The sequence below is a fragment of the Tenebrio molitor genome, chromosome 5, assembly GCF_963966145.1.
Source record: "Tenebrio molitor chromosome 5, icTenMoli1.1, whole genome shotgun sequence".
Classification (NCBI taxonomy): Eukaryota; Metazoa; Arthropoda; class Insecta; order Coleoptera; family Tenebrionidae; genus Tenebrio; species Tenebrio molitor.
The window spans coordinates 17242787-17255271 of NC_091050.1; the positions used below are offsets into that span (position 1 = coordinate 17242787).

Below are 12485 nucleotides of genomic sequence, written 5' to 3' on the forward strand. Positions count from 1 at the left end.
TGTGTGTATTTTACTATTTTAAATGGAAATAAATGGAATTCATAAATTGAACAGAAACAATTGGAAGTTGTTAAAACAAATCTAAATTTGTTGAATTGAAGGTGAATATTTTTCGCGATGGTAATAAAATAAAATTTATAAATACCGCGTTCATCACAGTACTTTTTTTCACGAATTTGCAGATTGATTAACGGAAGCAAATAAGTGAAAAAAAGAGACTTTCATAACGTGTTGTACACACTATTTTTTTGCATATCGATGTAAGTTGAGAAATTTTGTCTAAAAGGATTGATGAAAAATTACAACAAAAAAATAGGTATGCTTTGACAATCATCTCCAAGGAGATGGAATAAAATGATGCAAAAAAGTACTACTTTCACTACGATTTTTCGTGTAAAAAAGTGCTACTTTCACTAAGATTTTGCGTGTAAAAAGTGCCACTTTCATTACGATATGCATAAAAATACCTTCAAAACTGGAAAAATCAACTTACATTTCTTGCCATTTTCGTATCAGTTTTTACTGCAATGCCGTAAGATTTTTTTTTTGTGATTCGATTGAACTATTCCTTTAGACACTTCACCATAATAATGTGCGCCGAATAAAACAATGTTGACCCACAAGGTCAACTAATGATTTCAAAAAATAACTCAAAATGTATTTCTCTCAGGAGATCGCCTTTTGTTGGCCAAAAAGCTCTTTTTAGAATTAAGATACATACATCAACCATTGTTTGCTTCTGAGTGAGTTCTATGTAGGTGACTTTACTATTTTCTACTCTTTTATTTGATAACTCTATTTTCATGCAATTTCCTGGTTGGTTTATTTATACATTTTGCACTACTAACTTAAAGGTGACCCGATTTGTAAGCGCTGGTGCTAATGTGACCAAATTGCTATTTATTTATAAACTGAAATTGTTCACAATAAAATCAGCAAAACGCAAATGAATACAAATTGACAATTACAAAAATTCAATAGACCTAATAATAACAAAAGAAGCTCCAAGAAAGTTTTTAATTTGTCTTGTGATTGTTAATTGAATCGAATAAAATATGTGATTTTCTCAAACTCACTGTTCAATTTTCATTCTACTTCCATATAAAAAGTCACTGAGCTACAAGACATCTTTAAGCAGACGGAAAAAAATACAGCGAAATACATGCTTATTATAAAAAATACAGTAATTGAAAATTGGCTTTTGTGACGGTGAATAGGTAAGAGGTCTCGACGTCTGTCGTAGTTGTAAAATTTAAACAACTTTTTTGCACATTTTGTGAAATAGTCCATTCACATTCTCTAACAAACGAGATGGAGTGTCAAACTCAACAATACCGCCCTTGTCTAAAACAATGACTTTGTCATATTCTAAAACGTAATCCAACTTATGCGTTATCATAATGACCGTACAACAGGCAAATTCTTCTAATACTATTTTATGTATCATTTTTTCAATTTTTTTGTCTACATTTGCTGTCACCTCATCCATAATCACAATTTTACTTTTGCGAATAATCGCTCTCGCCAAACATAAAAGCTGTTTTTGACCCAGGCTTAAGTTCGAGTCAACGGTACTAATCTTGTAGTCCAAAGTAGAAAATAGTATGTCCAAATTGACCGCCTTAAGTGCATCCCAGATTTCAGCATCTGTATATTTTCCGGTGAGGTCAATGTTTTCTCGAATAGTTCCCGTGAATAAAGCTGGATCCTGAGAAATTACAGAAACATTCGATCGGAGTGTCTCTAATGGAAGAGTGGCGATGTCGACATCGTCTATAAATATTTTTCCTTCAAACTTGTGCAATCGCAGAATCGTGGAAATTATCGACGATTTTCCAGCAGCTGTTCTACCCACAATGGCGATTGTTTCTTGAGGCTCAACTGTACAATTCAAATTATGCAAGACATAATTGTCGCAGTCGTAGGAAAGGTAAACGTTAGTAAATCTTATTTCTCCTCTCTGGGGCCAACCTTCAACCAAGACACCGTCTCTGTGTTCTTGAGCGTGTTCAGTGTATTCTAGGATTCGTCCGACTGATGTCAGTTCAGTTTCGATCCCGGCACCTCTGCGAAATGCGAAACCTATATATTTCTTGAAGACGGCAGCTTGTGAAAGCACAAGACCAACATGTGCGGCGGATATTTCTACAAGACAAGCGTATTTTGCAACAAATTTTTACAAAACAATGTTTTATACCGGTGTCAACAATCAAGAATTGTAGAAAAATGGCAGAAGTAAAGAGTATAAAGTAAACGTGTAAGAAGAAAAGGAGAGATCTGAACCAACATAAGTAGAGATAAGAAGCAGAACTGTAGAGATCCTGGTGGCTGTCAAATTCGTTGATTAGAATATTTTCTACCTTTGCACTTCGAATTGTTGGCAGTCCTTCAGTGGTGGCATTTACATGACCAACGAATGAACTGCGAGCTGAAATTTGTTGATAATAAAAAACAAAAGTCTGTTATTTGTACTCACTCGAAAGTTCTAATTGCTTCAGAATTTTTCCAACTCTTAGGAAGAATATAAATGTTACGATGGGAAATGTACAAAATACCAAGGAAATTGCGAGGAATGTTAGATTTACCGATCCCATTAGAATGATTACTCCAATTGTTTCTGCAAATGTCTAAATCCAAATTATTGAAATCAATATTATGTAAATTCTCACTTCCAAAACCATGTACATTGAATAAGGTACTCTTTCGTCAACGTATAATAGATCTTCCGAAAATCTGTTTAAGATATTACCGGTATAATGACTATTGAAGAAATCCATAGAAGCATTCATAATCCTTTCGAATAGTAGTGCGTGGAGACTTATTGACGCCTTTCTCGCTAGCAGATAAAATATGACAGGTCTTAAGAACGACATTAATGCTACAGTTACTGAAATAATTGGAAATAAATAAATCATCTGGTGACGATTTCGAATTGAATTTTTGTAGCTGTCGCTATCTGTATCATTGTAAATTGTGTAATTTAAAATTCGTTGCTCACTGTTAATCCTGAAATGGGTTTTTTGAATTTTTTTTCATATTTTACTGATTGATTTTACCAATTATTTTCTAATTTTCGTAAACCGCTTTTAGAAATTACAACCACACCAAATACAATGCAAATAGAAGCAAACATAACAAATCCACCACCATGTGCTATCAGTTTCTTATAATTTTTCCAGTTTCTAATTTCCGGCATTACTTTTTCTTCATATATATTTCTTTCAATTTTTTTTTCTGAAATCAAATTTGTAGTTTCATTAACATCTGCTTCAACGACACCATCCTCTTCTTCGGTCCAAGCGAGCCCTAGATTACAAAGTTCTGGTTGAATCAAGGTTGCGGATAAATTTTTATCGAATTTTGCTGTTTGATCGTTGAAAATTTTGACGTTATCTGCTCGATCAATATGTTTTGGGTTCTGGGTTACCAGAACCACTATCTTGTCTTTCAGAAATTGTTTAATACATTTTTCAAAAATATAGCCAGCAATAAGTACATCCAAAGTAGCCAAGCAATCGTCTAATAAATAAATTTCAACATCTCGATAAACAGCACGTGCTAAGTTTATTCTACTTTGTTGGCCTTTGCTTAAGTTCGCTCCTCTGTCAGCGACGATAAAATCATCACCTCCAGGGAGAGACTGTAAATCGTGCAGAAAAGCACATACTTGGAGTACCTGCAGATATCGCTGTTCATTGTACTTTGCGCCAAATAAAACATTTTGCTTAACCGTGGATGCAAAAAGCCAAGGTTGTTGAGATGCATAAGAGATTCTTCCGTTGATGGTCAACACTCCCGCAGCTGGTTGATACTCCTCTAGTATGACTTGCAAAAGCAAAGTTTTTCCACATGCAGTAGAACCAGTTATGACAGTCAGTCCACTATCAATTTCACAGTTGACATTTTCTAATATTTTATGGTTCCCGGAGAACACATCTAAGTTTGATAATGTAATTTTGGCTGGAAGTTTCTCATCATTCTTGTGTTTAGATGACGACTGTGAATCTATATTTCTAAGAGTTTCTCTAATTCTTCTAAGTACTGCTATTAACTTTACAATCTCGTGCATGCCTCTGGGAATTCCTCTTTTAAAAGCGAAATCTAATGATTCCATACTGGTGATCAAAAAGAAGATGGTCTCAACTTTGATTCCATTTCCTAACCATATGGAGCTGGTTATAAAAACGTAAATGGATGCGTTCAAAATGGTTTCCGAAATGCTAAATTTAGCAAAAAGCAGTAAGTATATTTTGTAAATAAGGGTAACTTCTTCTCTAAAATCATAAGAAAATAAATTTTAACTATGACCAACTTCATTCTAGCAATCAATCAATCAATTTTTTTGTGGAACTCATTAATTAAATAAAATTATGATCGAAAGGTAAGATTCCACTAGTGCTGTCCAAACAAATGGATTGACTTAATCTGAAGGAAAATATCCACTATTCTTACGTTCTAAACTTGGAAACCTTTTTCTGATAACCATCGCCCCAAATATAACACTTTATAGTTGTGATGGCATCTAACATTTCCTTAGTTGCCTGATATCTGAGGTCTGTTTTCTTTAAAGTTTTGATTTTCATTGAGGACAATAATTTAGCCAAAAACACTACAAAAAAAGAATTTAAAGAAATATTGAATTTATTTCTTATTTACCTTGAATTAAGATGATTATGCAAAATAAAGCGACTAAAATGGCAACTAAAGGACCGATTTCCACATAAACTACATAGCAGGTAACTAAAAACCGAAGCGAATCGCACCACAAGAAAGTTGTGTAATATAGAGAAATATCGAATTCGTTGACATCCCTAGTGATTAATGTGATTATTTTCCCAAATGATATATTGTCAGGTTGAGATAAGTTCAACTTTAACACTTTTCTGTAAATTAAAGATGTTAAGCCCGTTCGCATTTTTATTCCAATCGCTTCAAGCTTGAGATCGAAATTATCTCTATACAAAAAGTCTATAAACTCAACAACCACAAAAGCACCTCCGAAAAAACAAGCTTCAGTTTTGTTGAAGTTGTTGTGATTGTTGGAAAAACAGGATACAAAATTCCTTACAATTTTTGGTTGCACAATTCTGAAAACGTCAAGAATTATTAATTTATAACAACATTTCTACAATAACAACGTTATTGCTATCGGAATGACTTGAGTAATTGCGAGCAGCAGATATTGTTTTCCGAAATAACTCCATAAAATTTTAAACACTGATGGATCATTTTGAAGACTCTGTTTATTCCAATTTGTTTCTAGTTTATCTCCCAACGTTTGAGACTTGAAAGATGGAAGCACTTCATAAATGTCAGTTTCATTTTTTACCCCTCTTCTGAAGATATTTCTCATGTGGCTGGGTTTTAAGAAAAATTTTTGTGGTAGTTATTAAAAAGAGAATTTCACTTACACGAAAAGAAATTTTAAGAAGAAATTCGTTGTTTCTTCCGGGTTAACCGGTCTCTGTGTTGCTTTAACGTGATTCATTTTCTAACTAACAAAGCTATGTCACAACACTGAAATATCTTTAAACTTGTCCTTGACTTCACTTTTGTTGTGTAACAAGCATTAAACACGGATAATATTCTACTTTTAATGTTGGTGTAAAATGAGGTGGCGATAAGCTGAAATAGTTACTTATGTATTAAGGGCATAATCAGAGATTTTGGCGCGAGGGAATGTTTAAAGCCCGAGGGCCATAATCGACAATTATGCACGTGGTACATACAACGTTTTATTCTATTTTATAATTTCTAAAAGATTCAAACAAATATTTAGTAAACTAAAAGTTGTGTCCATGAAAATTTAATGTTGTGTAGAAAGTTTGCAATTTTGATGTTGTTAGGGTTACTGTGTTTCTTTAATAAACAATTCTTTTTTTTAAATGAAGAAATTTGGCGACAATGAATGATGATAATGATAATGATACAACGTGGAAAAAAAATTATCTTCATCTAGTTACCTTTGTAAAAATACGATGTGCCGTTCTACAGGCAGTGTTCCAACCTCAAAATATACATTAAAATTCCAAATGTGATTTATTGCGAAGGGATGAGATCGGAAATACGTCTCAATAATGAAAGTTTTTTGCATGGTATATATTTTAATAGTTTGTTAATTCAATTCAGTACATTGTAATAATTGTCAATTTGATTGATGACATTTATTGACAGAACTTAAAAAAGTGTAGAGCGGTGCAGGAAAATTTACATTTGAAAAAATTCCAAAGCTAACTAGATGATAATAATTTTGTTCCACACTGTAGAAGGATCTATTTATATTTTTTACAACAACGCTTGCACCAAATTCAGTACATATTTGCAATTTTATATGGTTGGTCGATGATAAAATCACTTTTGCGGATCTGTTTGTTCTAGCTAAAATAATCTTTATTTAACAGATTGATGCTATTCATTGCTCTTTTTTTATTCGAAAAATTAGTAGCCTCTAATGCGGTTATGTGCGTCACTTCAAAACAATAGTTAAAGTGAATGAGTTTGTAAAGTCGGTAAAGCTCTAATTAGTTAATTTTTTGATAGGCATTCGCATGACAAATGTAGCTGCAATTAAAAACATGTTACATAGCAAAATTAACGAGTGCAAGTTGCATATTTTAACGGTCCGAATACGTTCGCTAAATTAAGACCTTTTTTTGAAAATGCAGGTACGCGTCCGGGGCAAACCATATCCCAAAGGGAACAAGTGTTCAGGGGAAAGGAAATGTTGCAATCAATTACATGTTCGACAATTTGGGTGGTCCAGTTAAAATCAGGGGATAATTGAATTAATGAATTTGATGTTGGCAGGTTTCAAATTGAGAGAACCACAAAATTAATGTTCATTAGGTTAATTCACTTTTTTTAGCATCCTCAAATTTGTGTCATATTTTTAATTAAAGGGCGAGAATTGCAAATTAGAAACACAGCGCTTGATCATAGAAAATAACAAGAATCGTTTGCACTTGTAGTTAGAAAAGTAACAAAGCAAAGTAGAAAAGGAGTCGGTAGAAAACACAGACAACAGGTTAACGGTAAAGCCAGGTAGTTCTAGAAACTAAATGTGTGAGTGAGAGAGAGCGGATTGAGATTATTAATTAATTAGAACAGTTTGAGGAAATCAAATCCTCGAGGAACAATTTTTAGAAGTAGCAGAGCAATGGGAGTTCGATGCATGGCATGGTAATTGTGTAACAGCGTTTCAAACCCAATTTAGGTTTCAAAATTATGTTCATTTGTTTCAATTTTAATTCTGTTCATTAACGTGTTAAAATAAAGATTATATTATTTTCTTTGAGCATTTGATGACCACGTGACTCTTTAGAACAACGGTGGCCAACCCGCGGTATGCGTGCCACTATTGACACGCGGTCATAATCTCATCATAATACTTAGGCGAAGTAAAAACTTTTTACTGTTATTGGATTCAGACGACTTAGTAGGGCAGGGATACATATGCATTATCTTTCAGAAGAATAAAAAAAAAATGAAAAAGGGGCACGTCGAATATTTTTTGTCAAATAAAGTGGCTCTCGAGAACAAAAAGGTTGGCGACCGTTGCTTTAGAATTTTGAATTAAATTCTTTATCGTGAAGTATGTGATCTTCTTGCATTTGGCGATTGGGGAAACGTGCTTTCGTCAAGGCGAACTATTAGACAATCACCGTAAAACATTTTCATTCATTATTTGTGTCTTGGAGTCTCGAGTTCGGGAAGCTACCGCCAGTGTCCGTCGCACTCAATTAGCCGTGGTCCGGCGTAAGAGCACAAAATTAGCCTCGTCACCCCCAAGGGGGCCAGTGACCAAACTAGGCCAGCTGACACGTGAAGAGAGGTACCCTTTGGGCCTGTTAGAACCTTTTTCCCTTTTATTTACCGGAGTAGACCAGGGTGATCTATTAGATTCGAGGGCATCGCGTCGGGTTCAATTTAATTGGGGGGACAAGTCAAATCTAAATCGGATCATCTAGTTCGCAGCTCAAACTCGTATAATGCTGTTCGCACCGGAAACTTCTGTATTTGCCCAGCTTAGCATTTATTCATGAGTCAGATCTCAATTCGCGGGCCGCGAGTCAAATCTACTTGAGTCAAATATCCACCAACTTCTGTCATTAAATTCTTTTATTTATCCTACCATTTGTTGGGACCAAACACCACCATACACGATTAGTTGTTAAATAAAATTTAAGTGAAGTGTGTTCAAACGTTTTAATTCCATTTTTTTGAAAAACCTTCCGGAGGTACGGCCTCTCGTTAATTAAACAAAATGAAAAATAAAACACAACGTAGGATCCATAAATATTTCTTTTCTTATTATTTTTGTTTCGTATTTTTCCGCAAAAATGAGGGAGGAATGTTTCATCGAGGAAAAGTCAAGGAAGTCGAAACGTTTCAATATCAGCTAAAATTAAACGTATATCTGAATAAATGATACACCGTTTTTAGTTATAAAGAGCAATCAAATTAATTTGTAATCGAGTTATCCATGAATCCGAAATCGTATGTCGTTACTTGAACTCCACGCTTCAATAAACATAGCTTGAAACACAGGTTAGATCTTGACATATCAATCACAAAAGACATACGGATTCAAATCCATGGATGACTCGATCACAAATTAATTTGATCGCTCGATATAAAGCCTTCAGCCATCTCAAAAAAATTGTTGTACTTGTAGCGAAAGTTATACATTACCATGAAATAAAAAATAATCACCAATGGATAAAGTACGTAAAATGGAACATATTTTTGAAGAAAACTGCTAGATTTTCGTAAACCACTTAGCGTATAACAGGTCACTTGATCTGCCATTTGAAGTTTGAGAAATAAGACAATTGTGTACTTTGGAATAACGAAAATTGACCAATGCCGATTTGGCAGTCATTGCTCAGGTTAAATAGGAAGACTATAAGAAATTTAAAATATAGAAACTGGGCATAAGAAATTTAGAATATAGAAACTGGGCTCCATCGGCAAGTCAAAGCATGAATTAGGTACAATTTAAATTTTTAATTCTTGAACAATTCTCGTGAACTTCATCGTGAACATGGAAACTCTTCTCTTTCTTAAAATTATTTTTAAAGAATTGTCGTATACAGTTTCCAAAAACAAACATCTACACGATCCTACAATACATTACTACTTGACAGACGTCGGCAATTATAAGTGAAACCACATAAATTACACAAAAATATTTTTCATTAATACAAAAGTAAATTTACAAATTTACTTTAATCCCGTTAATATTGTTGTAACAGATAATCCAAGACGCTGTATCTAAAATACAATTGTTCCATAATTATACAAAATGTTTAATAAACAAAATTTTTTAATTTGTTCTTACCTGGAGTAACACATATCTGTTGACTTTTACTATTCCCGCACCTGACATTTGTACTGGAGTCTGACTTTGTGCTAACCAAAATAGCACAAATTTGCTAATTTTTAAATTCTTTGTATTATACCAGTCTATATTGTAAATTGCCAATGATAAATTATCAGCCTGAAATCATTTGCCATGAAGAATTCAAACAATTTTTCGAGTAACACTCACTTCTATTTCAATTTCGCCGGCTGGAATAAAAGCTATCGTAACTAAGGCATTTACCAGCAGCACATAAAATATGCTTTCGGTAATTTGAGTTACACTTGAGGAGCTAAAAAAATTTTTGAAATTACATTACCAAGAATAAATGCTGCTAACAATAATTGGACACTTACTCATCGAAGATCACAAACAAGGGGATGCAAGTTCCTCCGATGGTAAAAAAATACTGACAAACAAAGAATTCTGAAAACATTTTGTTTAACTTCTTATGTATGCTGAAAAAAATTTGGTATTAATAATTTCGCAAAATGAATGTATCTCACTTTAACAAAAACTTATGGTACTGGCTGTACTGCTTTAGTTTTCTCCAGCAGATTTCTTCGTTGGCTTTCGTGGTGTTGGCGCCAAGTTGGATCGAACGAACTGCTTTGCACAACAAAGCAAACTGTATTTTCAGATTATTGCACATGAGTAAGTAAAATCCGTCAAATACTACGATTATTACAATTTCTTCAAAATAGAAAATAGTTTCCAAACCGTAAAGAATAATTCTGGCAATAAAACTATTTCCAGGAATCCAACAAGCGTGTGGTAATAAATATTGCTCAATATAATAAGGTGCAATAAGGTGAATGGAAACAGAAATGATTCCTCCTACTACAAACAGTTTGATTATTGAAAGAGATAAAGCCATTTGTTTTTCATATTTGTTTGTAGAGGGGATTCCAAATAAATCATATGACCAGAAACGGGAATACCCTTCAATCATTTCTTCGAATAAAGGACCATGTACTAGGAGAAGTGTTTTCCTGAAGAGTAACTGAAATTAAACGTACATGAGTAAATAAATAAAGTTGTGATTAAACCCTGTACATTTCCAAATGCAGAGATTGAGGTGAACACTTCAGCGAAGTCAAAGATGTCGTTGTGCTTGTAGCGAAAATTGAATATTACCATGAAGTGCAAAATGAGCAACAACGGATAAAGTATATAGAGTGAAACACACTTTTGTAGAAAAGTGCTAGATTTTCTTAAGCCACTTCGGTCATAAAAATCGAAACTTAACTGAAAATAGTTTCTGCCATTTTTTGAAGCCATCGAATCTGAAAGTTGCGTAATATAGCAAACTGAAATGCTTGTTTCCACTAAAACAAGTGTGCACTTGAGAGTGACCAAGGATGATACTGTCAGAGAGTGGCTTTGGTGGTTGCGGCATCGAATGACCCAAAATAAAAAATTAAAAGTAATGTAAGGACCTCGATCTTTTATCAAAGGGGTGGCTATTAATTAAATTTTGAATTTTTAATTAGTGATCAATTCTCGTAGAAGGATGATTTTGATGTTTTATAATTCCATTTGTTCTTGGCTTTGAAGAATTTTCTCTTACAGAGAAGTACTCATTAAACGTTAATTGGGAGTAAAGTTTCAAACTTCTAATCAATTATTTAAGGACCTTATGCAAGCAAGTGATTAGTAGACTTTAAGCGAAGCTACTGCTTATTAAATATGTGTATTTAAATAATTTTATTTTGTGAAAAAAAATTTACGTCTTTATGTAAAAGAAGTAAAAGATATTAAAGCGGCATGCTACTGTGTTACACAGTGTGGTGATAAAGTGAAGGAACAAAATTAATAATTGCGTTATTTAATGTTTTCGAGCAAAACGCTCGGACAGGTCAATTCTATTTTTTAATTATCCAGCTTATGACATAAAAATTGTACTTATGACGTCATGTATTTTTGCACAATGACGTCATCATTGTTTTTTTTTCAATGGTGGTCCAACTACTTAAATGATGGTGTAAAAAATTGGTACCTTAGATAACTTTTTTGAGAAAATAACACACTTAAAAATGTAAACTTGTTTTTGCAAATTATCGTTATCACGTCTGTATCACATTTAACGGTTGAAACAAAAACTAATAGATACTCGTAAATTTGACTTTTTAAAAACAGCACTTGAGTACGAGTATTTTAGTGAGAGTGTGAAAGAGGCATTTAGCAAGTTTTTTAAGAGCGAATTCATTTTACCCTTAACAAAAAATTATTCGAAATATCCATACAAAAATTTTTCACCAAGTTGATCTATGAACGGTTCTAATTTCAAAATCCACCACCTACATTTTTCTCCACCTCTAGTTTGAACAACTCTGTTGATTACATCTTTAAGATAACCCAACATTGAATAACTCCACTTACTATTACTAAATGTCGCTTGTTTAGATGTGAAGAAAATATTTAGTTTTTATTACAACAACAATATCCTGCACGGGGTAGTTTTGTGAATGACTTTTTAACAACTTTATCTAGTTCAGAATACAATTATTAACACTTTAAAAACAAATAAACAACTAAACCTCCATAGCGACAAGTACGAGCAGCAAATATAGACCTACTGTCGCGAACAAAAAAAACTGGTCGTCAAGATCATGCTTTGAAAAAATGGAAAATGCTCTATTGTAAAACTGTCTTAAATATCATAACCTATCATCATGCTGTATGACATTAATTGACAATGATTTCCCAAACATAAATGTAATTTTAACATACAAACTAAATTGGTGGATGCGCCGGGTTAGAAATAAATAGTTATTTGTACGGTTGGCTTCAAAAAAAACGGGAACTGTCAGAAAAAGTTCTGTCAGATTTTATTAAATTTTTATAGTTTGAAACGGCCTTTTAGAATTTAGGTTAAAAAACTGCACTTATGTGTCAGAAATACTACTGTCAAACAGACACAAATTGACAAATTAAATTTCCAATTCACATTAGGTCAAATTTCATTTCCCGTTTTTTTTGAAGCCAACTGTACTAGTTATGAAAGTCATACTTTTTTTCACGAATTTGCAGATTGATTAACAAGGGCGTAGCCCGAGTTAATCAAGCAAATAAGTGAAAAAAAGACACTTTCATAACGTGTTGTACACACAATTTTTTTGCA

General features: G+C 33.2%; 2 protein-coding genes across 2 annotated transcripts; both read right to left on the bottom strand.

The window, feature by feature from the left end:
* Window positions 1-819: 819 nt before the first annotated feature.
* LOC138131707 (ATP-binding cassette sub-family C member 4-like) lies at window positions 820-5509 on the bottom strand. The gene is made up of 9 exons (XM_069048883.1): window positions 5412-5509; window positions 5139-5357; window positions 4657-5087; window positions 4453-4609; window positions 3057-4274; window positions 2670-3006; window positions 2477-2627; window positions 2198-2428; window positions 820-2145 (listed from the first exon to the last, which is right to left on the bottom strand). Exons 1-9 carry the CDS (start codon window positions 5486-5488, stop codon window positions 1253-1255), a joined length of 3714 nt encoding a protein of 1237 aa, XP_068904984.1. The 5' UTR covers window positions 5489-5509; the 3' UTR covers window positions 820-1252.
* Window positions 5510-9222: 3713 nt separating this feature from the next.
* On the bottom strand, window positions 9223-10642 carry LOC138130380 (odorant receptor 43a-like). Its single transcript, XM_069046823.1, has 6 exons — window positions 10418-10642; window positions 9868-10364; window positions 9718-9819; window positions 9551-9653; window positions 9341-9499; window positions 9223-9273 (listed from the first exon to the last, which is right to left on the bottom strand). The coding sequence occupies exons 1-6, from the start codon at window positions 10640-10642 to the stop codon at window positions 9223-9225; spliced, it is 1137 nt and encodes a 378-aa protein (XP_068902924.1).
* Between the last annotated feature and the right edge of the window lie 1843 nt (window positions 10643-12485).